At 42.1% G+C, this 26916-nt stretch overlaps 1 protein-coding gene across 1 annotated transcript in view; it reads right to left on the minus strand.

Moving 5' to 3' along the window:
- Positions 1 to 26916, minus strand: part of MYO1E (myosin IE) — a 181591-nt gene that overhangs the window by 83602 nt on the left and 71073 nt on the right. Inside the window, exons 2-4 of the mRNA XM_081128965.1 lie at positions 25795 to 25938; positions 17264 to 17353; positions 14387 to 14481 (exon numbers count right to left, since the gene is read on the minus strand). Coding sequence (XP_080985091.1) covers positions 14387 to 14481; positions 17264 to 17353; positions 25795 to 25938 — 329 coding nt within the window. The remainder of the gene's footprint in view (positions 1 to 14386; positions 14482 to 17263; positions 17354 to 25794; positions 25939 to 26916) is intronic.

Here is a 26916-nt window from a genome sequence, read left to right on the forward strand (position 1 = left end):
GAGCACACCCCAAATTATTTGCTTTGCATCTCACAGCAGTTAGAGCAATTTGCTTGGCTTATGGTTATAGGCAGCCTTTCTTAACTGCCTTCACTTGATTTCTAAAGTGAACCAAAAAACACTGTAGAAGTGTATGTGCCTTCAATTAGAAAAATGCCCCCTGTTGGTTCCTAAGTCCAGCAGCCTGTCACAAGCTGCACAGTGTGTAATAAAGGCCTGTGTCTGGGCCCCTCTTCTGACCTACTGAATCCCAGCCTCTAAGGGCAGGGCCTGGAAATCAGAAGTGGAAGTGAAGTCCCATGATCTTGTATAGCTGGCTGGGAATCAGCCAAGCAAATTTAAAACAAAGTCAAGACAGACGTCATAGGAAATATGAATTCAAGTAGGAAACAATGTAGTTTCTGTGTGCGTTAGCTGTAGAAATGAAAACACATGCTAAAGTTTCAAAGAAATGGAAAGAATGTTTGGGGGGCTATTTACAGGGGTATATTAATAATTGAATTCAAGGACCATAATTGTTTTTCTTAGTCTGAAGGTTGTTCCTCACTTAAAAATCAATGGTGTGTTCCATTCAGTTCAACTCCTAGCACATGTAAAAATATTCCAGTCATATTTCTTTCAGAGGCACCCCATAGAATAAGTAGAGTCAACCATTTCTACTGTTGGAGGATTTAGGAGTCTATTGCCTTCTCCCCCTTCCTCGTCTCAAAATATGCCTCAAGGTTCTTAACCACAGCAGCTGTTGTTTCTTATAAGTGATCAAGTTAATGTAATTGAAATGGTGCTTTCCCAACTCTGCATTTGTTTGCATGTTAGGAAAGATAAAATTTTAAAGCAAAAATTGTATGTGCATCTGTTTACCCAACATGCATGGTCTAAGCCCTGCCACGTGCTGAGCTCTAGGCTGGAGGTTGGAGGTGTCGCTCCTGCGGAGGAGCTCACCACCTCCTGCGGAAGGCAAGCACACAAATGCTATAATATCACTGCAATGGGGGACTCCTGGGGGGGCATCTATCCCTGACTGGAGTGTGTGTCAGGAAAAGATTCCTAAAGGAAGTCACACTAGGTCAGTCAAGTCACACTAGTTAAGTTTCAATGAGATGGGTAAAGTTAGCCAGGTGGGGAGTGGTGTGTGTGTGTGTGTGTGTGTGTGTGTGTGTGAGAGTGAGAGAGAGAGAGAAAGAGGATCAGAGGGTGACATTTGTGCCCAGAATGAATGACCTGAGTCTGACCACGAGGAATCATCGAACAGACCCAGGCTACAGAATTCAATACCGTCAGGTATTAAAACTGTAAAGGGCAGAAAGCACTGCACTGCAAAAGCCTGAGGAACCGTTCCAAAGTGAATTAGTCTGAGCACACAAGATAACTAACACGTATTCCTGGATAGGACCCTGGAGCAAAAAGGAGAGAGAGCTAGCAAAATGTCCACGGGGTCTGCGGGTTGGACGGAAGTGCTGTCCCAATGCCGATGTTCTGACTCGGAGTATTGTGACCGGTTCTACGGGCAAACGTCTTGTTTTTAGGAAACACGCACTGCCAGGTTCAATGGGGATGAGTCAGCGGGTCTGCAGCTTACCTTGAAAGGTTCAGAAAAAGACGAACCTCACTGGTAACATCAGTAGCTGTGCGTGCAGGGGCGGTGGGAGGAGGGAGGAAGGAGACAGGGAGGGAGGGTGCAAACGTGGTAAAATATTGCCAGTTGGAGAATCTAGGTGCAGCAGATACAGGGTTCTTTCAGCTCTTCTGGCAATTTTCCTGTACACTTGACATTACTTCAAATACACTGTTTCCAAAAGAGCTTATGGGAAAAGTTGCAGATGTGAGGAAAAGGAAGGAAGAAATGCATGTAACCTTTGTTCACTTGTGTACCTGTGAAATAAATATAGGATGTCCCCCCAAAATGTATACACACGCTTTGAATAATTATAAAGGCAGTGTTTATTAAAATACATGTCATTTTCATAACTGAGCTATCAGCTGTTAAAGTGTATACATTATTTTTGGGACACCCTGTGTGTATATATATATATAATTTCTTTTCAGTTGTCTTGATTAGCGGCTGACAGGGATGGTCAGCGGACCCTTGAAAACGTGCGTCTGAAGCACAGGGAGAGGTTCAGGATGAGACAGAGTGATGTGAGTGACAGGCTTGTAAAAGAGCGTTGAAACGGAGAGAGTGAGATTACCAAGGAAAAGTATGACCGAGACAGGCTGGGCTGGGCCCCTGGGGACCGTGGTGACCAGTCTGTTCCCACGCAAGCACGGTCCCCACCTCCTCTTTCCTGACAACACCCCGGTTTGGTTCTGGGGCCTGCCCTGGCCCAGGCAGCATGGGCGAGCTGGCTCCACGCTCAGCGACGGCCGCCTGCGTGTGACCCCCGGCCACGGTCTAGAGTCCATGTCAACGAAGTTGCCCAATTAGACTGAAGGGAAGGATTAGGGGCAGAGGTGTCTCTCTCCTCTAGGGAGCAAGGAAGGACACTGCGAGGGGATTGCCGCTGGCAGCCACCTGGAGCCGCCAAGGGCGCCAGCCTCAGGACGTGTGGACTGGGAAGCAGGGAGAAGTGAAAAAGACCCTTGGTCTTTGATGGCATCCCTGAACCACTGAGTCACCAGCCGTGGGGGCTGACTGCACAACCTCCGCAGGATTTCCTAGGTGAGATAACAAGTTTCCTTAATGTCAAAGCCCGTTTGAGTTAGATTTCCAGTTACGGGCAAGCTCACGGCGTGTTGAATGAGGTGGGGGCCACTGACACTTCAGGAGCACGCTGAAGACGCAGCTCCCCAGCGAGAATGTGATGGGGAGGCCAGGGAGGCCAAGGGGCAGGGGGATGTGTGCCATCAGGAAGCTGAGGGACTTGGGGTCAACTGTGCCAACGTGGCAGGAGGTTTAGTGAGACAGTGAAGTTCTGAAAGTTCCCACTGGGAGGGTGGGAACGTTAGGCCCTACCGTTTTGACATAGGGACATTTTAGGATTGAACCTGACTCATATTTCAAAAGGTATAACCCAAGGATAAAAAGATACAAGGACAGCCCTGGCCGGTGCGGTCGGTTGGTTGGGAGTCACCCCAACTAAGGCTGCTGGTTCTAATCCCTGGGTTTCGGGCTCCATCCCTGGTGGGGGGCGTGCAGGGGGGCAGCTGATGGATGTTTCTCTCTCGTATCAATGTTTCTCCCTCTCCCTTCCACTCTCTAAAAATAAAAATAAAAAATCTTAAAAAGAATTACAAGGACAGTTTTAACAAAATGACCTTTTCTAATTCTAGAGTTAGAAAAGGTGAACATAGTAGTGACTGAAAAGTTGTCCAGAAGATGATAAACAACATCAACTCCAAAAAGAGACTGGTGGGTGACCACCACAGATGGGTGGTTGCCACAGGTGAGGGGGTAAGGCATAGATGAAATGGGTAAAGGAGATCAAAAACCACAAATTTCCAGTTATAAAATAAATACTTCAAGGGGGGGTGTAATATATAGCATGTGGCTACAGTTAATAATACTCTATTGCATATTAGGAAGCTGCTAAGAGACTAGATCTTAAAATTCTCATCATAAGAAAAAAATTCTATAACTATGTGTGGTGATGGATGTTAACTAGACTTATTGTGGTGATCATGTCACAATATATACATTTATCATATCATCTTGTATACCTGAGACTTCTCTGATATGTTAGTTATACCTCAGTGAAAAGAAAGGAAGAAACTAAAATATTCTGGGCGTAATAATTATAGCATGCGTCCATTGAGTGCTTAATGCACAACGGGAACTGCGGTGAAAGCTTTACATGTATCAGTCACTTGATCTGCATAACAGCCTTGGGAGGTCGGTGCCATTCTTAGCTCCATTCTTTGATGAGAAATGCTAAGCAACTTGCCCAGGGACGCAGCTAGTGAGTGGCATTGCTAGGAAAGGACTTGAGACAGTCTGACTCAGGAGCTACCCTGCTTCAGATGAGGGTATGTATGTATTTTTAAAATAGATTTTTATTGATTTCAGAGAGAGGAAGGGAGAGGGAGAGAGAGAGATAGAAACATCAATGATGAGAGAGTCATTGATCTGCTGCCTCCTGCATGCCCCCTACTGGGGATCGAGCCGGGAGTTTGGGCATGTGCCCTGACCGGGGAATCAAATCGTGAACTCCTGGTTCACAGATCGATGCTCAACCACTGAGCCACACTGGCCAGGCCAGGGTATATATTTAAAATCCGCATATGGGTTAGATAGTCATTTATAATCAGCAATATTTCCCAAAGTAACTCCACGAATAGCACAGTTCGTAGTATAGTCAAACTTGTAACCAACCACTCCTGAGTCTTCACTGATACACACCCCTTTAAGTAAGGCTTCTGCCAAAAACATTTATTATCTCACACACAGCTGGAACTAACAAATAATAGCCTGCCTGCACCACTGTGATCACAAGATGTGATCGAGAATGAGAATCACATCAAAGAAGGTTCTGGACAGACTTCTCCAAAGACTCAATTCACACACTGCCTTCCTGGCTGTCCTGCTGGATCTCGGAAAGAAAGAAGTCTGAAGTGAAGCATCTCTTTGCCCAGAGAGAAAGGGGTGACCTGTCAAGACCTTGTAAGGACACTGAAAAACAATCCTCAAGAACATGCAATGGCCACACGTATAAAATGCAAAATGAAAGAGTTACGCCAAAGCTATTGCATAAATGATAAAAACTCAGTCTTTAACACAATGAGCAGTGTGAACAAGACAAAGCTGTTATTGCTTCTCAATTAGTATTGTCAAGTAGACAAAATGTTATCTAAAGACTGCCAAGAAAATGGCCCATGGCAATGCTCATCTTGGCCCAGCTGATGCAATAGGAAGAACCCACTGTTTAGCACTGGAGGCCAAGTTGGAGCCCTAGCTCAGCTACTTATTAGCTCTGAAATTCCTTTTAGTGTTACTAGCAGATATTTTACATCACTCCTGAACAGTTAAAAAAATGTTTATGTATATTTCCTTATTCAGCTTTCCTTTAAGGTATTAATCTCCATTTTGCAGATGAGGTGGCTGAGGCTAACAGAGGTCACACATTAGACATAACAGAATAAAGAATTCACCCTGTGGCCCGGCCAGGCATGGCTCAGCAGTTGTGCGTTGACCTAGGACCCAGGAGATCTCGGTTCGATTCCCGGTCAGGGCACATGCCCAGGTTGCAGGCTGGATCCCCAGTCGGGGGCGTGCAGGAGGCAGCTGATCAATGATGACTCTCCCATCAGGCTTTCTATCTCTCTCTCTCCCTCTCCCTTTCTCTCTCTGAAATCAATAAAGACATATAAAAAAAAAGAATTCACCCTGTGACTCAACCCCAGGGTTCTTTCCACTACACAATGTGACTGTGGGTGGTAATGGATTAGCAACCGGATAACCTGACACCTGCTGACTCAAAGCAGCAGAGAAGTGGAAAGAGTGTAAAAGTGGACGAGGCAGCCCGAGCTTGGAGCATGGCTTTGCCACATTTCAGATGTGAGATATTAAATAAGCTTTATATTTCTCTAAGACTCAGCTCCTTAGTTTGCAAAAAGCAGGGTAGTAATACCTAGTTTGCCAGGTTGTAAATGACAGATAAGTAAAAGATGCTGAGACACAAAGCAATTACCCCAAAGAGGTTAACATTTATCATTATAGATAATGTATTAATTAGCTGCCTCCTGAGTAACACTGTGACTGATGACAAAAGAATTTCAGCAATCACACAGGCTAGAAGGTAGTATTTGCAGAGAGCTTGGGGAAAAGGTAGAATGAGTCCCTGCTCTTCAAACCCACAGCGAGAGGGCAGTCCTCATGCAGACTCCAGTCAGGGGTGGGAACTGACAGGGCCTCCCAAAGCCAGGCCAGAGGGACAGGGAGCCTCAAAGGCCAATCAGTGCTGCCGGGATAAACAAGAAACTGGGTGGACCAAGAGAAACAGAGGAGTTCCAATACTAATAATAGAAGGTTCCTGAAATACATCAAAGACAGGAAGACAACCTGAGAATCCGTGAGACACTTGCTGGTGCCTAGGTAGAGGCGAGACACAAGCCAAATATTAGAGTTGCTCTGATTTTTTAAATCTTTTAATTTTTAATCTTCACTACTATAAATATTAGGGATTCCAAATCCAAAATGTCTTTTGAGCAGGTAGGGCAGAGATCTCAGATCCAATAGTGACGACTATCTCCTTTTCCGCTTCCAAGATTCTCATATTCAATGAGTCACCAAATCCTTTTGATGTACCCTTCAAAATATCTTTCATGTCTTTATTTATTCTTTAAAAATTATTTATTCAGCATGTATTCAGGATACAGTCTGCAAGACTTTTGCAAACTGGTGTTGGACACGTTACAATGTCCTACTCTGCAGAAAAACCTGCTGCAGAGTATTTCAGGCAAAAAAATTTGAAACTGCACTAAATGTGATGCTTTCATATTGATATTAATTTTTTGAAAAAGCTAGGACAGCAGGAGCTGATGCAGGCCAAAAGTGATAGAAATTCACTTTTGATGGCAGCAATGAAACAGCCACATAAATGTTCTCCAAGGACTCGTAAGTCTCCATAGACGTCAGTTGGCAAGGGCTTCAGAAATGCCTCTGGCCACACTGCTAAGATCTTGTCTGGTGATACAGAGATGGTAGAGAATTCGAGAAAAACTTGCTGTTTCTCCTTCCCCTTTGCCACACCGGATTCTTTTATTAAATAGAGAGATTTGCATAGATGTCTCTCATAGATCCAACAATATGTCATATGTAATTATAAAACACAAATCTAAATTCTGGATTTGGGAGCAAAAAAAAACACACAAAAAAACTGATGAGCTAAGCAGATATAGGTTGCTCATTTACTGAGCTCACAGGTGTGTCTACCTGTGTTTTCAGGTGCTCACCATTGTCAATGATACTAATGCAGCTACAGCTGTTGTATTTTTCTATACACTTCCTGTTCCTTTATTCCTTCACAGGCTTACTGAATGTCACACATCAGTTTCCTCTTTGCCTTTCCAACTTAGGTCAGGCCCTCTGTAACCTCACTAGATATCTGGATTCTCTCAAGATCCCATCTCTTTTCTACCAACAGACTTATCTTTGTGAGCCAACCTTTTATGGTATCATGTCCCTGGCTCAGGGATCTGCAAGACTTGCAGATTGATCTGCAGATCACTCCAGCCTATCATTCCAGGAGGTACCTGTCACCCAAACAATTTTATCTCTCAACATCCACCTATCCTGCACCACTGCACAAATGCTACATGGCTGTAATAGAGAGACGGAAGTGGGAACCCAGTTCGGGCCTTTGAGTAACTGACAAGGACCATCTGTCTATGGCAGTCTTTTTTCACAACCACACTGATACCTCCTCTTTTCTCCCCATCACACAGTGTGGGTTGCAGAGGCTATCAAGCCATCCATGCTTTCTCCATCCCACACATCCTAAAAGGAAGACCCAAATCAAGTCCCAATACCTCCATCACACATTTGCTGACTGCTTCATTCTAAACTGATCTCCCCTTTTTCTAAATGCAGGAGCACTTACTTATAGCTTACTTCAAGTATTTCAGCTTCAAAATCATCATTAAACATTTGTTGTGTGTATCAGAGAAACCCAAAAGTATAACAACAGTTTCCTGTCATTAAAGATTGAAAAAATGTGCATAAGCAAATTAAAAAATAATGATATTAAGAAGGTGTCACTCTGATGGGTGTGGCTCAGTGGTTAGAGCATCTGCTTGTGCACCGAAGGGTGTGGGTTCGATTCCCACCCCTCATGGGGTGGGTGCAGGAGGCAACCAGTCAATGTGGCTCTCTCACATCTCTCTCTCTCTCTTGCTCTGGCTCTCCCTCCCTCCCTCCCTTCCACTCTCTGAAAAAGTAATGGAAAAAAATATCCTGAGGTGAAGATTAACAAACCAAAAAGAAGGCGCCGACAATGAGTGGTATATGAGGTGCTACTGAAATTCAGAGGATGGAGATCACCGGGCTGAGGTAGATGAGAAAAGCTTAGGCAGGCAAAGTAAGTCCATACAAGGAGAGCAATCTGGGCAAGAACATGATGCATTCGAGGGAAAAGAGTAGGGAAATTTGTTAAAGTAGAAAAAAATAAGGCTGGACGTGTCCCAAGCTAGGGACTTTGGACTCTACTGGGCAATGGAAAGCCACTGAGATATCTTAGCAGAAGTGGAACATAGACTAAATGATATAATAAAGAGCACTCATCGGGCAACTGTGTTTGGGAGTCGGTGGGAGAATACATGTTGGGAAACATAAAAAGAACCATTATGAACTTGTTAAATTTGAAATGTTGGTCTGTCACATAAATGGAATTATCACAGTGATAATTGGTGCTTAAGGCAGGAGTTGGTTACATTTCAACAGAGGCTCTACCATTTACTAGTTTGAGGATCTCAGAATTCCTTTAAACCTCACTTTCTGGATGGAACCTCTAGAAATAACAATGCCGGCAGCCAGGGTGGTTGTGAGGATAAGAGGAGATGACCTATAAGGAAAGCACCCAGCAGAGGGCAGGCACTCTGGAAGTATATCTTGCCTGGACTAGTTAATAGTGCTAATGATGAGAGGTGACTGGGATATTAGGATTTCAGGAGCCTTACTCTCAGTTCTCAGCTAGAATAAATCAGGGAGCTTGAGAAAAGATACTGATGCTCTGGGCTTACCATAAATCAGCTGAAACACAATCTCTAGATGTATTGCCCAAATATCTATACAGCCACTGAGTTACCAAGGCAATACAGGAATTGGAAACACTTATCCCTGGGAAGTTAAGACTGTTGGGGATAAACTTGGGAAATATCTAAGGCACATCCTGGGTGTTTATTCCTGATCACACTTTCACCTAATGGATGGCTGGGGTTGGCAGGAGAAAGAGAAGGTTCATAAAAAGGGGTTGGCCTACATCGAGTCAGGACAGGAAAAAACACACATCAGAAATGATGGATTTTCCCCAAGTGAATAGACTACTCTGAGGACTAGAATGACACCATGAGCTCACTGTCTCCAGGCAGAGATGGGGGACTCGATCTGATAACAGCCAGTATGATCATCCCTGTTCTGAATTCCACCCTCTAATGGTAATCTGGCTCCCCTCTGGGCTGTGTTCCAGGGAAATCATCAGCTGGGCTGTCCACAGGCAGAGTTCTCCTTACCAGTTCATGAATTGGGATCTAACTCACACTCATTTGTGAGTTTGGCCAGAGTCAGTCTATCTGAAGCTGCTCAACTCTAGCTATTTTGACAAAGCAAGCCTGCAGACATGCAAAAGTTAGGACCAAACCTTTGGTGGAGGCCTGTGATTGAGAAAACAGCCCGTCTCCTTTCTGGATTTCTCTCTTTTTAAATTCAGTTTGTGACACTGACTTCTAGTCCAAAACCAGTCAGCTGCCTACCCACCCTGTCAGCACACCCGCAGCTTTAGAAACCATGAGTAAGATTGGGAGGAAACTGATGCTACTGCCTCCCTGTCCTGTATTATCCCATCTAAAGAGTATGATTTCATCACGTAGACAAGGTCACACCAGGGAAATTGGGAGGTGAAGGTCTGAAAATAACACCAGAGAGATTTGGTCATTAATTTTTAATTTTCTAATTAAGTGATACTAAAAATTCCTAGTCTTTCCAGCTATGGCAAAAGCCCGTAACACAAGGGGCAAGTTTCTCTTCTAGCCCCAGGAGAATGGGTTTTGTTTGTTTTCTGTTCACAAATGCAAGCGGGCAGTCTGCACTTGACTCGGCCCCCAGCTGGACAAGCACCCGCTCTCCCAGTGTCGCTGGCTGCCAACCTGGGCCTGCCTCTCTATCCACAACAGCATTTCCCTGCCTTCCCTTTCCTCTGGCCTTATTTGGAAGAAAGAACTCCAAAACCAGGAGAGACCTCAGAGGTCATCTGGTCAATCGGTTCACTCACAAATGAAGAGATATAGGCCCAGACAAGTGTTAGGTTTGCTGCCCAGGATCACAGAGCTGCTAGAATGAACCATGGCCTGCCAGAGGTAGCAAATCTATTTGCTGAAAGCAGAAACCACAGCTCTTGGGTAAGGACACAAAAAGATGTTGGGCTTCTGCCCTGGGCTACTAGGAGGTAATCTCTAGAGACCTGGAATGTCCTGCCTGATGGGAGTCTCTCTGCTTGCCTGGGGGCTTTGAGATAGACGAACAATATGATTTATGATGGAAGCTTTGGAAAGCACCATATAATTTCTCACTCATCTCCCCACCCCCTACTGGAGGAACTGGAGATTAAAGGTCACCCATGCAGTGAGTGAGTCCAAATAAAGACTCTGGACACCAAAGGCTGGCAATACTATTGCCAGAACTGGAAGGAAGTAACACCACTCATGACTTCCAGAGAGGACAACCAGAAGCTTCTCATTTGGACCTCTCCCAGACATTGCCCTACTCATCTCTCCTTTTTTCTGTTTCTGATTTCTTTTGCTGTAATAAAATGGTAATCACAGGTTCAGAGCTTTCATGAATCCTGTGAGAATTCTAGTAAATTATTGGAACTAAGAGGGTGGTGGGAACCCCTGAATTTGTAGCTAGCTGGTCAGATGGAGGGTGGCTTGGGGATCCCCCCTGGTGTCTGAAGTGAGGAGGGCTGTGCCCTTATCTTGCGAAGTGTGGCCTGACTCTGGGTAGTGTCAGAAGTCAAAGCACCTCCTTGTTCTACTTTCTCTTAAATTAAAGCACAGTTACCGCAACAGAAATCCTGGGAGCAGGGCCTTCGGGCCGTGGCCACCTGAACAGTTGGAAAGAAGGAGCCTACAAGTGGGCCCGTTTCCTGCTTCAGTGCAGTGCATCCTGCAGGGACAGATTTGGGGGATGGTGGGCAGCTTCCAGACTTGTGAAGCTCATACAGCAAGACTATTCCCTTCTTTCTCATCTCACTGGAGGCTCAGCAGGAAGGAGAAAAGGCAAGAGACTGAATTAGAAAACTCATCCTGTGCTCACTCTCATCGGCTCTAGTTAAGAAAACACCCTCCACCTCTCTGTTGGCCAGTGAACTTGGGTTCAAACAAAAGCATTTCCTGTTAAGCAACTCAACTCATCATCGCCCAAGAATTCCTTCCAAAGGTGCTTAACCTGCATCTAATTAGGTATTTAGATCTAACTTCCAATTTACAGAAAATCCAGCTGAAGGAATTAGTGTAATGAGATCATGAGGAAGCAGTTAGATAAATCTAAAAGGTGTCTATAGGAAAATTGGATTGGTGTCTTTACCAAGTCAAATGGCATTAAAAAAAAAAAAAAAAAAGCCATGGTGGTACTAGGGGAAGTGTGGTAGGATAAAAATAAAAAAAGTAGAAGACTCATATGCAAATGAAACCACTGTTCTTTGATTTACATAAACCAGCAGGAAAGGATGCGTGTTCGACAGAGAAATCTGAATGTTCATTGCTTATTTTTAGATGATATTAAGTTTTTATTAATTATTTAGTTGTGATACTAGTCCTGGGGCTAAGGGGAAAAAAACTATTTCCCAGAGATGTGTATGGAAATATGTAAGAGGTAAAATATCATGAAATCTACCCTTACCTTGAAATACTTCAGGGTTCTGTGTTTTATAGTTTTGACTTTGGAACCATGTAAGTATTTCATGCAATTATAAAACAAAATTAAATTTTAATGTGTTAAATCCCTAAAATCCAAGATGAAATAAATGGACCCAATTGTAGGTCAAGTTTGAATGTTAATGACACAGAAGAGGCTTGTCTTAAGTGGCTTTTAAAACCCAATATTGTGACAAAAAGAACAAAGAAATTGTAGAATTAATTCAGTATAGCTACTAATAACATTGGTATTGTTATTTTAAATCATTAAAAATTTACTTATGTTTTATCCCATTATATATGTTTACATATGTTTACTTTTAAGTATAGAGATACATATTTATTTCTACTTCCATATTTACATTTACATTTACACACACAGTGATACTATTATTGGGAATAACTGTGATACTATTATTGGGAATCAAAATTGTCAGCATTAAGAGAAATGATATACAAATATAAAAAAAGAGATACAAATGTAAAAAGATGTAAAAATCCTATAATCTTAAAATGAACTGAAAATTATCAGTATGAACTTATGTTTCATTTTTTTCTTTAAAAAATTCATATTCTTTTGTCCTTTGAAAAGAACTATTAGCATTGACAACATACGGCAGTGAGCACTCAGTGATTAGGTTGGTGGTCTTGAAATATATTTGCCATTAAAATGAACCAGGGCTTTTTGGTGAAATGGCTGATTCCAGGGCTTGGCAGGAAATGTACAAGATGAGTCTGGAACATCTTAAGCAAGAAAACTATCAAAGACTACCCGGGTCATATCAAAGGGACACAGGAGCCAATACAAAGGGCTCTCTCACTGGTCAAAGTTAGGACCTTTGGAGCCCGAAAGAAAAACTGCAATGTAGTTAAACAGATAATATATATTTAAAATCCACTAGTTTGGAATGATACTGAAGGAATGATACTGAAAATCAAAGCATATTACCTTGGGAGGTTGCTAGGGCATCAACTCATTGCTTTGAAAATTAGTTAAGACAATGAATTGAACTTTTTATCTAGTTCTCCCATACAGAATTCCATCTAATAAATGTAGAAAAAATCATAGAATTACAAAAAAACTATTTTTCAACCATTAATTAAAGAATGACTGTGGCCATAGCAGGTTTGGCTCAGTGGTTAGAGCATCAGCCTGCAGACTGAAGGGTCCTGGGTTCAATTCTGGCCAAGGGCATGTACCTCAGTTGCAGGCTTGATCCCCAGTATTGGCTGGGGCATGTGCGGGAGGCAACCAATCAATATGTCTCCCTCACATCGATGTTTCTCTCCCCCCCCCCCCCAAAAAGCAATAGAAAAAATATCCTCGGGTAAGGATTAAAAAAAAAAAAAAAAAAAGAATGACTGAAATGAGAATTTCTAATGGATGGACCCACTGGCAATTTAAACATCACACGGAGAGAGACCAACAGGCATTATTCAGCAATAAGAGCCTTGAGTGCGGACCATCACTGATGAAGCATTTTTGCCAAAGAATTGATCTGAACCTGATCAAACTTTAAGCTATGGACACCAATTTACAGGAAATAGAGGGGATTGTACACAATCAGCTAATCCCAGGCTTGAGAAAATTCTGCAGGACAAAAGACTGTTTTCTTTAACAAATAAATGCCAAGGAAACAAAAATAGGAGGCTTAAGAGACATAGCAACCACGGGCAATGTGTGAGCTTTGTTTGGAACCCAAATAAAAACAAACCAACTATACAAAAAAAATGTACAATACAGTTGTGGAATAGAGCTAATAGTATTAGATGATGTTAAAAGAATTACTCATTATTCATTTTTTAGGTGGGATATAAAGGATTTTTTAGAGGCCCATAATAAATTATTGACAAATGAAATGACCTGCTACCTAGGATTTGTTTTAAGTGACCAAGTGGAAGCAGGATGGAAGGATTAAGTAAAACAGGATTGGCCATACTGTTAATGAAAGTACAAGCTGGATGACAGACACACAGGGGTTTATTATAATACTCTTTTTAATTTTGTATATGTCTGTAAATATCCCTAATAAAAAATTTTTCAAAAGTGCTCCAGATAAAATAAAAAAAAATTAAAGAACTAACAAAGATGAATGCAAATATGACAAAATGTTAACAGCTGTCAAGCTCTGAGTGATGGGAATACGGACGCTTACATTTTCTCTGTGTTTGAAAATGTTCATAACTGTAAAAGTAAACAAAACACTCAAACCCAACAAAGACCCAGAGTTGGGTCAGGTTAAAAGGATTTTGAAATGTAGCTACAGACATCTAATGCTGGCATTTACCACTAATGCCCACAGAAAATTAAAAGCAAATGACAAAGTACACCAAAAAGTTCAAACACGAACTAAATTATTAGGGAAAGAAAAGAGAAGAACCTAGAGAAAAGGACTCTAGCTGACAGAACAGTGAAACTTACGACACAAAGGATCCTCAACTTAGAGTAAAGCCACGGTATAAGCACATGGGAGGGGAGATGTTTTACAATGTTTAGTCCAGGGCCCCGATGATGATCATTAAGAAAAGATCTGGCTGGCACCTTGAGCCCAAAAGTCTTCATGCCTTAAGAGACGGCATATACATTTACATATACATATACACACACTATATATATACACATATACATTATATATATAGCGCAACCCTATGGAAGCTCAAAAGCCTTTATGATTTAGAATGAGAAGATAAACCATGACAAAGCAGACAGTGTGATTGTTACTCAGATACGTCAGCAGCCGTTGCGAAAGCACAGCCTCCCCATAGAATCTCTAACTAGAGCATGATCTCACATCCTCGATGCCTAATAAGGCTCTTTCCGTACCTGATGATGACACACTGGTTCTCTCTGTCAATGATCATGTTTCTGTACATGTTATCTGCAAGAGCATAGATGTGGGGTGGGTTTTCATACTGTGCCTAGAAGAGCAAAACAAAAAAATGAAAACAAAACCATGGTCAGATAGAGCAACACTTTAGGTTTCTTTTCTTGGTCTTGGCCTATACTATTGTATAGTTCCAATGCCTATAATTACATCTTATAGGTTCCATAACACAGGAATTCATAAACCTGCCTAGGTCAGGAGGAGCTACGTCTAACAACATAAAGATGGAATCTGGAAGGACTCTTCTGTAGGGCTTCGTGTGACTCAGCCTTCAGACATGACCCATGCCTTCAGATACTCCGACACACACCCTGCCACCCAACACGCCTCCGCAGATGACGCTCCATTGCTAAACATTTCTAAAGACCCTTGGGCGACAGGCCTCCTAAAAACCTGGATCTGACTTTACTAGAATTCTAAATTCCTACACAATTCTTTTCTAAGAGGCAGGCTGGAGAGGAATATGAATGAAAAGAAAAGCTAAAAATGTCCTGTAAGAACAGGGCAAGGGGTGCGGTTCTTTAAAATGATAAACTGGTTTGATCAGTTTGTTTCATCTCAGTAGAGGGGGGAAAATCTTACTACACTAAGACATTCCCCTGGGTTTTAGTTTCACGGGATACCTCAGCTACGCATAAATATAAATTCACCAATAAATCCACTCTGTCAGAACAACCCTTCGGCCCTGCTTTCTTCAATTTCTTGGCACCCACCTCCACTGTTCCCTCAAAAGAAAATACTAAAAAGAAAAAGACTTCATGTGGAGGAAAGCTGGAGAGAGAACACTCCTTCAGTTGAAGGCTATCGAATGTAAAACAGTGAAGATCCAGAGTGAGAAGACATCTGGATTCTGTCTTTCCCTTCACTGGTCCCATCTCTAAAGGGAGTAATAATGCCCATGCTACCAATGTCACAGGGCAAGTGAGATGGTGGATGGGAAAGTAATTTGAAAAGGTAGAGTATTATGCAAAGGTGCAGCATCAGTTACCAACCCAGCTTTGGGCCTATTATACAATCACTTACTATAGAAAAAGGGGCCTGGCCCAGAAATTGCCACTCACTGCAAGCTCTGGCAGATCAGAATTGAATGAAAGGGGATGACAAGAGGGTGCTTGGACTCCTGCACACATGTAAGAACTGGTGGATCTAGTGTCCACACTTCCCCTCATGCCACGAGCAGGGGGCTCACAGGGAAACTGCCCAGTGAGGGTCAGAGGCGATTCCTGGGACGTGGCGACTGAACAACTCCAAACAGGGACAGGAATACATCCCTGCCCTCACCTTACAGTCAGAGGGGGGTGCATGGGTGGACTTCAGGACACTGGCCTAAAGTGGCCTTCAGGCCTTGATTGCTTATGCAGGATTATTTTTAATACCTCTTTGAAAACAGGGAAACCGATTACAAGAAAAGGGGATGGAAAATAGAAGGGAATGGAGTGAGAGGAAGCTGCGGGCATGGGGGAAAAAGTGTGGGCCAAGCCCCTGCCCAACAAGGCTTTAAAGCTCATTAGCTAGTTATACTTGACCTTTGCATGCCACTGTTTTTCAAACTGGTTTCCAATCTATGGTCTTCCGGAACCTCTCAGCTACCTGAGAATTATAGGGTAGGTATTTCCTCTGCCCAATTCTTCCCTCTTGTGAAGCCCTTGCAAATCGTTAGGACCTGACTTCAGATTCAACACCCAATAGGTTTGAGTACTTTACCTCTCTGAGCCTCAGTTTCCTCATCTGTGAAATGGGGGTGGAGAATAAGACACAGCCAGCAACCAGGGCTGTTTTATTATCGTCCCAAATAGCACCCGGCACTCAGGAAATACGAATTTTATACAACACTCTTGTTACCATGAGCAGTTAAAAATAAATATATATTTTTAAAATTCTAGGGCATTCCTTTAAAGAGAACTCTCCCCAAAAGATGAATGGTCCAAAAGGGACTCGTGTAGCAACGCTTTTCAGAGAACTGGAAAGAAACAACAGGAGTGCACAGCATTCGCACCCACCCCCGCCCGGCTGTCATTGAGAATGCCAGGCCAGCCCGATCGGGGCGCCAGGGCAGGGCCCAGCCTCTGCTCACAGTGCTCCCCTTGTGCTGGGCTCCCATAAAGGAGCATTATCAAAGGCCTTTCGCGTGGCAGCCTCCTTCGGCTCTAGCGCCCAGCACCATTCATCTGGCAACAATGGGGTGGGCTCTTGCTCTGGGTAAGTTGCCTTCCACTTGAACTGATGAATCTGTGTGGGCTCGCTTTGGTTTGTTTTCCAGGGGTCAGGATTAATGAACGCTTCTGTGCTTCTGCCGAGGAGGAAAGAGCGAAGGGGAAAGAGGCAGAGATGGGGTGGCCGGGGGAGGTGAGGAACCACGGAGTGAAACACTTATTAGGATTACAGTTTCTATTTTTATCACATAAAATAGATGAAAAGTGATGAAAGATTTGTTTTTCATGTTCAGAGCCACAGCTTAAGTGAGGGTCTCATTCAGACAGAATGATTCCCATCGTCCAATTTATTTTTCACCCATTACTGGTTTTTCAGTCCTTAGACTGTTGTGGCATGTGTGGAAGGAGGAAGATCCCCCAAGCTGTAGGTCTTACATCCCATTTAGCTAACTGTGTATATAATGTTCCAATGGTAAAGAGTCCTATGCTTTTTTAGCTGCACTTGAAAGAGCAGCACATCGTTAAAAATCAATGTCACCTACTTGAGTTTCCCCAATAATAATTCATAATAAGGAAATACAAATGTATTGCCAACATTAAGAAAAACTACCCACGCATCAAAGAAGCCAAAAACTACAATAATCCCCGTGGCATGTAACTTACCGCTCCTTGGTACATTTCAATTTCCTTATCACCAAAATATGGCATCTGCTTGAAAGGGTTGACTGAGATTAATACGGATCCTATATATGTCTGAATTTATATCCAGTTAAGGTCCATTGTTAATCTTCATAGCTACACATTTTTAAAAATTAAGTAACCAGATGTTATCAAAAATTCATACTTACTGTCCAACGAAAAGCTCATGTCCTTGTTTTCTAAAAGATTACAAATAAAGACAAAGGCAATTACCAACTAGCTCAGATTCTGTTCCTTTCCAGGAAGAGTAATGACCTTAATTACCAAGGTGCTACGAAAGAAATTGTTTTAAATGAACTGAAGCACATTCCTTTAAGACTGGTGACGTGTACAGCTAGAAAAAAAGAAAAAAAACAAAACAGAAATGACCAAAGAGTGAAAAGAGTAGTTATCATTCCTCTTCTCAAATGATATTATTTTTTCCTTGGAACTTTCTATTAGGTATACCAAGAATGTATTCATTTACTCATTTAACAAGTAAGAGGGATACATTTAACAGTCCTACTCTTTAGAAGCTCAGGGAACTGAGTTGTCTCTACTTGTATATTATTCAGAGCAGAAAATTACAGACCCATACAGATCAGGCTTAGGGGAAGAAGGTGTAACTTCTGCATGGGGAATCCAGGAAGGTCTCTCAGGAGAATGTGTTTATATTGAGTCTCAACTGTTTTATACAACATATTTAAACATGCCCAAATAAATCGTGGTATTTTAACATAAAACAAATTTCCATTTATTCATTCAACAATCAACTAGTTTGAACTGGGTGTTATAACTTGACAGGCACTGTTCTAGATGCTGGGGATACAGCAGTGAACAAAACAGACACAATGGACAAAACTCCCTGCCCTTGTGGAGAAGGAAAAAAATCATAAAAGAAAGAAAATAACAAAAAAACCAAAACAACATACATACGCAAAACTATTTTTTTTAATCAATGATTTCAAAATGTTTAGAAATTTTGCAGTTGAAGATGTAAAGCCATGAGATTCCCTCCCCAAGGAGACATTTATAGATTTATATGTTAGGATCCAGGTGTCAAAGAGAGCAGTGTGGTGAATCTGGTCAGAGTGACTCGTTCCCCAAGTCCAGTTCTTCTCTGACCTTGGCTAAGTCACGCCTGTAAGCTGCGGTTAATGGATGGGGTAAAACAGGACCGACTTGATAGGGTCATTATGAGAATTCAATGCTATAAAATGCTTAGCACAGTGTCTGGCATGTAGTAGATGTAATCTCCTTAACTCATATACTTCAAGATGCATGTTTTGTGACATGTCAACACCTCTGAGACGCAGCTTTGGTGCTATTATTGAACACAAATGAGCCAAGTGTTGGATAAATCATGTAATATTTAAAAATTAATATTTATACACAAAGCTGAGAATGTGGAATGATTCGGTTGCAATTCTGCTTCCTTTTTTGCTGACCAGAAAGATCTCAGACTTGAAAGGGTTGAACCTGAAATGACAGTAGAGAAGATGGGGTCGTTTTAAGAACACACCCAGATGTACCCAGTGTTGGCCTGGGGTCAGCCCATGGTCCAGGGCACTAAGAGAAAATGTGAATGAGACAGTGAATCATAACTGAAAATCGCCAAAGAGTCGCAGAAGAAGGGCCAAGAACAAATGCAATTCCAAGTGCCAAAGTCATATGAGGCCACCAATAGACTAATGGCCTACTTTTTTTAAAGGCAAAATTTAGAACAGATAAATTTATTATTAAAATTATTAAGCTGATAAGAAACGTTGTACAATGCTGTAGACTAAATGCTGATAATAACACTGATTGAACACATACACTTTACATGATACTATCCTAAGCTTCTAATCACAACCCTGTTACTATTCTCATCCGACTTTACTATGGAGAAACTGAGGCATAGAGAACTTTTAAAACCTGCTCAGAATCACAAGCTAGTAAGTGACAGACCTACGATTCAAACCCAGGCAGTCTGGTTCTAAGGTCCACACTCTTAATCAACAAGCTATATTGCCTTTCTAAGATTAGCAGGTATTGTTGCTATTGTTGTTATTATTATTGGTAGACTTGCAAATTGGTAGATTTAGCAAATAAAATAAAAAATGCCCAGTTAAATTTGAAGTTCAGATAAACAATAAAAACTTATGCATATACAGGGTGTCCCCCCCAAAAATGCATACACACTTCAACAGCTGATAGCTCAATTTTGAAAATGAAATGTATTTTAATAAACAATGCCTTTATAATTATTCAAAGTGTGTGTATACATTTTTTGGGACACTTGATATATCCCAATAAGTATGCCCCAAGCAATAGTTGGGACATAGTTCTACTAAAATGTTATTTATCTGAAATTCAAATTTACCCAGGCGTCCTGCATTTTACCCCTGTGCAACCCTAAATTGGCAGCACAAGCATCTAATGTAGGACTGAAGGGTGTTCCATTAGAGAGCCTATGGTCTCTTATAAATTAGGTTCTGTGATTCTCTGAGTACTCAAAACTCTATCTCCCTTAGCTGACTTTTTTCAATACCCTTACCACACGGGAGGGACCAAATAGAAACTGAATAAATGACATGGTTTGGCTCTCATTCTGATTCTCATCATATAGTAATTCTTACAATAAACTCAATTTTCAAGAAATAGAGTCCTGCTATGACCATCTGTCTACATTTATCTCTAGGTGAAAACAAACTTGGGCAAGTATGATGTCTGCATGGAGGAGGGTGCTCCTTCCCTTAGTTGTAAAGGAAATGCCGTGACTGCCACCTGCCCTGGGCATAGTGATCATTGCATACAAAGAAGGGCTGCCTGAGGATGTAATGAAAGGATGCAGCTTCTCAGCAATCCCTTCCTACCCGCCAAGCCCTTGGTTATCGAATAAATATGGATTGGGTTGCATAAGAGCTCCTATAGGAGCCAACATTTTTTTTTTTTTACTATTAATAATGTGCTATGTAAAGAGAGATCTTGTAAAATCTTGACTCAGGAGTCTGTAAATTCTGGTAAAGGCCTGGGAAGGAGACACTCAGAGGAAAAAAATCTTTCAGACTACTACTCTAGGCCAATCCTGAATCAATCCTGAGGCTGAAAGAGGGAAAACTGTAGCTGTTCCCCAAATTTCCCATTTGGGTTCTCAAGGGCCATATTTCTGGGGAGGATTCCTGAAAAATAAAGTTTGGTTTGAAATGGAAGAACTGAGACAAGAGAATTTAACTTAGATTTAAAGGAAACAAACATATTTTAGTTACTTCAGGTGAGAGCTTGGCCTAATTGTTCATCTAACTGCCCATCTTTTTTTCCACCTTGCTGGGTCTACAGAGACCTCAGGGCTTCCCTGAGAGCACAGGCCTCCTACCAGGTTGGGTCACTTCCCCAGCAATCAAATGCTCACTCCCACTCCCTACTACATAATTCAGGTGCGCCTTTGGAAAAAGCTATTTCCATCATTGTCTCTACCACAGCATCTTTGGCCATGAAGGTGTGGCCCAAGGTTAATTTTGAAAATGTATGTAGCTACAAGGCTATGATACAAAACCAAGCCAAAAACAAACAAACAAACAAACAAACAAAAACACCTACCCAACCAACCAACCAACAACCCAGAAAGAAAGAAAAAAATAACACAAAAGTCATCTTATTTAATAGAATTTTCAAGATGAAGGGACCCAAAAGGTCTCGATTCCCAAATGCTTGTTGGGGATCTTTGAGCTTTCATTGATCTGCAGCAAGAATGGCAAAAAGAGAAACAAGGGCCTGAATTTTTCATAAGCTCAATTTATTCAATATAAAAGACTGTCCTTTATTCTTAGATTATTTCCTTTCTACTTTGGGGGATGTTAAAATATTCTATCTTTTATGAAATGTGATGGTACTGCAGCTTCTGTAAGTTTGTTTTAATGGTCTTATTAGACAAAGATAAAAGTTTAACATAAAAAAATTTCAACAACCATTGAGTTTCCCCGAACCACCCACACTGAGGTAATGGACGGCTCTGTTCTGATTTTATCACCGAGGTGGGCGTGCAGCCGAAGGCACTCGCCTGAGGACACGTGGAGCAGGGTCAGCTGGAGCTCGAGCTCCCGGCTCCAGCCGCCAGGCCCAGGCCGGCCTTCGTCTCGCTGCAGCAGCTGCCCCCCTCCCGCAAGGCGAGTGACTGCCAAGGACCAAACCTCCTTCGGAAAGACACTGCCTTGAGCTCCGCTTGGTCTGGCACAAAAGTCTCAACCCCTAATTCAAGGGCCGAAGATGCCAAACACACTTGAGTGTGGTCTTTGAGCGAAAACAAGTTTGGAGAAGGCTGGCCCAAATGAGCACGGAGTGCTTTTACACAAGAACTATTTTCGTCAGCCAAGTGGCTATAAAGGATGTCTCGCCAGGCATCAGAGCAAAAACTGCAATGTTTTCCTCATAGATTTTCGAGTGTAATTGTAAGGAGTGTGGCAACAGTGAGGAAAAATGGATGGTAAGTTAAACCTTCCTTGTCTTAGGATAAATAGCTGAAAAATGTGGAGTTTTATGGGTAAACCATGTGAGCATTTTCTAACTAGATGTTTTTCTGATGAAGAACAAAGAAATGAGCATTCAGCCTGGATGTATTAACAACTGACTGCTCCAAATGCTGACCTTCAATACAAGACAATATGCTGGTAGCAGGTGTAGAAGAGGTGAAATGAGCAATTTTATCACTTAATGTGAAATCGAATCTCTTCTAGCCTTAACTATTAAGCTTAGGAGAGGGGGGGGGAACCCACTTTTATTTAAAATAATGCTACTCTATCATAATAATACTCCCTTAGCATTGAACTGATAAAAAAGACTTCTATCATTTTTCAGAGGAAAAGATTTGCAGCTCCACCCTTGGCATTACTTCGTAAACATCCAACAGACCCATCCAGCTTCCTCAGAGCTGAAAGCTGCACATTGATGCTGAGTTCCTCATTTATCGAGTGGGCAGAGATTTCTAAAGCACGAAGTCATTAGTGGTCAACTAACTCATTTCCTCGGTAGAGCACCCGATTAGTCAGTCATTGATTCAAGGCATTAATTCAGAGGCAAGTAATCAGCCCCCTTTGTGTGAGTCACTTAAAAATTCTGTTGTCTGAATATAAAAAGCAAGTCTTAATAGTCAACAAATTTTCAATGAACACGTAATACAATGCACCATGCCAAGAACATGCAGGACACTAAGATACACGATGCAAGAGAATCCCATTTTTGTTAAAATTAACAAGAAAGCACGTATATATGCATGTCTACATGTGGATAAGTGAAAACAGCAAGAGATTATATAGGAACTAACCCTATATGGAGGGTTCTAGGTGACTTTAGTGTTTTCCTTTCTGCTTGATTCCATTTTACAAATCACATCACATGAAAATGTATTGCTTTAGTTCAGCCTTCGATCCAAAGGGTCGGTTTGATTCCTGGTCAAGGGCATGTACCTGGGTTGCAGGTTTGCTCACCACCCTGGCCCAGGCGAGTGTGGGAGGCAACCAATCAGCGTCTCTCTCACAGGGGAGTTTCTCTCTTTCTCTCCCCCTCTCTCCCTCCCTTCCACTCTTTCTAAAAATCAATGGAAAACTATCCTCAGGTGAGGATTAGCAAAACAAAACAAAGAAAAGGAAATGCATTGCTTTACAAGGCTTCCAGGCCTAAAGGATCTTTGCTGGAAGAAATGAGCTTGTCTGGGTTGGCTGCTGATCACCACTGACCTCACTTTTTTCTTTTCTTATCCAGCTTATCAAAACCCATGTTTCTACGTAAATAATACAATAAGCCGAGCCTGCATTCTAAGAACATTCCAATAAATAATTTGTTCAACTACATTCCATGGAAGTTAGCCTTTTATGGGTTTGTCAATAAACCAATCCTCTATTTAAAAGTTTCCAGGGTACCAGGCATTTGAATTTCCAATAAGCATCTTTACAATTGAATTTTGGGAAAACAACTCAGAAATATAGGAGGAACTTACACACTTGCCTTAGCATATGATAATAATAACTAATGCTTACTGTGTACTTACTGCATTCATTATTTCATTTAGCCCTACAACAGCTCATGGGGGAGATTTTATTCTCACTCGAATTTTACAGGTGGGGAAATCAAGGTACACAGATCACAAAGCTTCCTAAAGTCACCAGGCACATGCGGAGTAAGGTTCGAAACCAGGCAGCCCAGATCCACCTCCTGCACCCAACTCTTTCTAGTCTATCACCTGCCAGTTTCCATGGGCCACGGGTCTTTGCACATAAAAGTGATTTAAATGTTTTGATGATCATAAGCCCAGATAAAGTGAGCATATTTCAATTTTTTGACCAAATAAAATTAAATCTTACAGTTGAATACAACTGCTTTCATTCAATTAACTTAAAGGAAGTTCTGCACAGGTATCTAGGAGTCAGCAAAGATTTTTCTGTAAAGGGTCACAAAAGTAATTATTTTAGGCTTTGGGGATCATATGGTCTATCACAACCACTGAACTTTCCCATTGCAGCATGAAAACAGCCTGAGACAAGAATAAAACAACAGAGCTCGGCTGTGTTCCAATAAGACTTTTGTTATAAAGTAGGCGCTGAGCAGGATTTTGTCTGCAGGCGGTAGGCTGCCACCCCTGATCAATACAACTCAATCCAAATATAGCTGTTAACACTTAAAAGCAGGGGCTTAGGGATTTAGCTACCCAGATATTTGGTAAAAAATTTCCTATGGTAAATAAGAAACAGCACGGCATTGGTCAGAACTGTCCAAGTGCCTGGGAATAATGTATTGTCCGATAAACACCTGGTGAGTTGAACTCGCCTGAGGATGAGGCAGGCAGTCCCTGCAAAAGCACTGTTATATACGATGGAGTACTACTCTGCCGTGAAAAGGAAGAAAATTTACCCTTTGCAACAGCATGGATGGACTTGGAGAACAACATTATGCTACGTGAAATAAGCCAGTCAGAGAAAGACAAGCACCATGTGATTACACTCATATGTGGAATCTAATGAACAAACTAAACGACCAAGCCAAATAGAGACAGACTCAGAGAGAGAGAGCAGGCAGGCAGCTCAGGGGGAGGGGGTGGAGGTATTGAGCAAAAAAAGAAAAAAAAGAGAGAACTCATGGACACGGACAACAGTGTGGTGATTGAGGGGGTTGGGGGGGTGGAGTGGAAAAGGGCATAGAGAGGATAGAAAAAATAAAATAAAAAATGAGTCAAAAAATATAAAATATCATTGAAGATTTTTAAAATACCACTGTAAAAAAAAAGAGTATTGTTACAGAGGTACGGGTGCTTTTAACTAATAGTCAAATGAGCAGTATAAATAATAAACAAAAGCTACTGATGTGAAAACCATTCTCCCATGCTTTTGGGGTTAAAATCTGAAATGTATATTACGAGGGTTGCAAAGACTCCACCTGCGATGGCCCTCCGCAAGCCCATACCTTCAGAAGTCACCGACAGCATCCAAGTCAAACTTGCTGGCACTACTATACAGATTTTACACAAATCTCCGCATGTCTATGGCCAACTCTGCAATAATTCCACGAAAAATCTTTATACCTAGTTGCACCAAACAAAAATCCTGAATCCTGTAAGAACTTACTAAGTATCACAGTTCTCTGTTTATAATGAAGTCAACACACGTTTGAATCAAATTCCCATTCTGAATTTTTTAAAGCCCTATAAAAAATGGCACCTGTTAAGCTAAAATCAAGATGTAAAGGACAACTCAAGAATGTCAGGCACTTCGACAGCTGATCTTCACGTCTCACGTTTCCTTTAGTAAACATAAGAATGCAGAAAAACTGAGCAAACTGCACATTTTTTGCATGAGGCAATCTTTTTTAAACCTTTTAAATTGGGACTTAACTGCTTTGCAATTAGGGAGCCCTATGGACAGAACCCTCTGCAGGTCAGGACTTTCTCTAGGAACAGCAGAGGCTGTAGACACCACGTGCATGGCTAGAGGACGTCAAGGGTACAGTGCCATGGATTAAAATAGATGGATGCTGGCTGCATCTTGATTATGTGAAATGCCAGGGAAATAGTTCAGCATCATCTTTGTCCTTCCCACAGCCTGGACCAAGGGATAAAAAAGTACATAACCACATTCTGAAAGGGTGAAAATGACGTGAGCACAAAGCCTTCAGATGGATCTTCCTCTTTCTTTCGTTTTTGGTTAATCCTCACACCCGGATATATTTTCCATTGATTTTTTTAGAGAGGGTAGAAGGGAGTGAGGGGGAGAGAGAGAGAGAGGGAGAGAAACATCGATGTGAGAGAGACACATCCATTGATTGCTTCCTGCACGTGGTCCAGGGCTGGGGATGGAACCTGCAACCCAGGTACATGCCCTTGACCGGAAATCAAACCCATGACCCTTTGGTGCTCGGGCCAATGCTCTAACCATTGAACCACACTGGCCAGGGCCAGAGGCATCTTCTTACATGAGGAATAAAGCCATGTTTTACCATGGACACTGTCATCTCATTTAGAAATGCCCAAAAGAACCAATAAAGGATACAAAAATGTAGTCATCCATGTATCTCTTCTTTAGATTCTCCACGATGGCGTTCTCGGTGATCTTGGAGAGAAGGACCATGTCGTCCACGCCACTGTGCTTGACATTGTGGCTCTGCCAGTGGTAGCGGTAGGCACCTTTGCTTCCCTGCAAATGGAAAACACACAATTATTAGGATAGTTTATATTCTCCTGGAGTTAAAAAAAAAAAGTCATTCATTTCCCAAGGACTCCTCCTATCAAATGCAGCAGAACAGAGTGAACAAAGATTTTGCTATTGATAGACCTGGGTCCAAGTTTCAGCTTTGCCACCTATAGACTAAATGAAGTGGGGGGAAAGTTATGTAAGCTCTCTGTGCCATGTCAGCTTCTCTTTCTCATTTGAAAAATGGGAGAAATAAGACCCACTTTATAGAACTGCTGTAACGATTAAATAAAATGACATACGTAAAGCACCGAACAGGGTCCAGGGTATGGCACAATAAATAATCGACGGTCTCCATAATTCTTTCAAACCTACTATTTTATAACATTTACCAATGAAAATGAGCAGTGAAACAGAAACTTCCCAGACTCGTTTGGCAAATTTTCTGACAGAGCTCAGAAGTGGAAAGAATGTGTATCACACAATGGCTGGGTCACATTACCATCACCTTCCCTCTGTAAATATCACTGTCCATGTAACACTGGCCTTCTACATTCAAAACATAAGCTGCACTTTGATGACTGGTCACTGTTATAGTTGCAAGGAAAGGGACAGGAGCCTAAACATGATCCCAGAACATGCTCTGGGCAGGAGGACCTCATCTGGCCCCATGGCCTCCTTGGACAGATGAAGCCCTGGCCCCAGCTGCTTATAGAAATAAAACTTAACACCAGGAGTGGCTTCTGCACACGCTGTGGCCTGCAGGGGTTCCTCTAACTTGGCATTTCTGCAGTGTGATCTCCACAGGTTCAGCTTTGTGCCTGGCCATGGGGTGAGGGGAGGACGGGAGCATCGTGGTGGCTGCACTTGGGGAGGTCACCATCGTTGAAAGACACCTAGATATCGACGGATGTGATTCATGCGTCCGCAACGGTCAGTGTGTAAACACAAGTAAAATGGGTGGTCCAGCAGTGGGGAGAC

Source organism: Miniopterus schreibersii, assembly GCF_964146895.1.
Source record: "Miniopterus schreibersii genome assembly, chromosome: 1".
Classification (NCBI taxonomy): domain Eukaryota; kingdom Metazoa; phylum Chordata; class Mammalia; order Chiroptera; family Miniopteridae; genus Miniopterus; species Miniopterus schreibersii.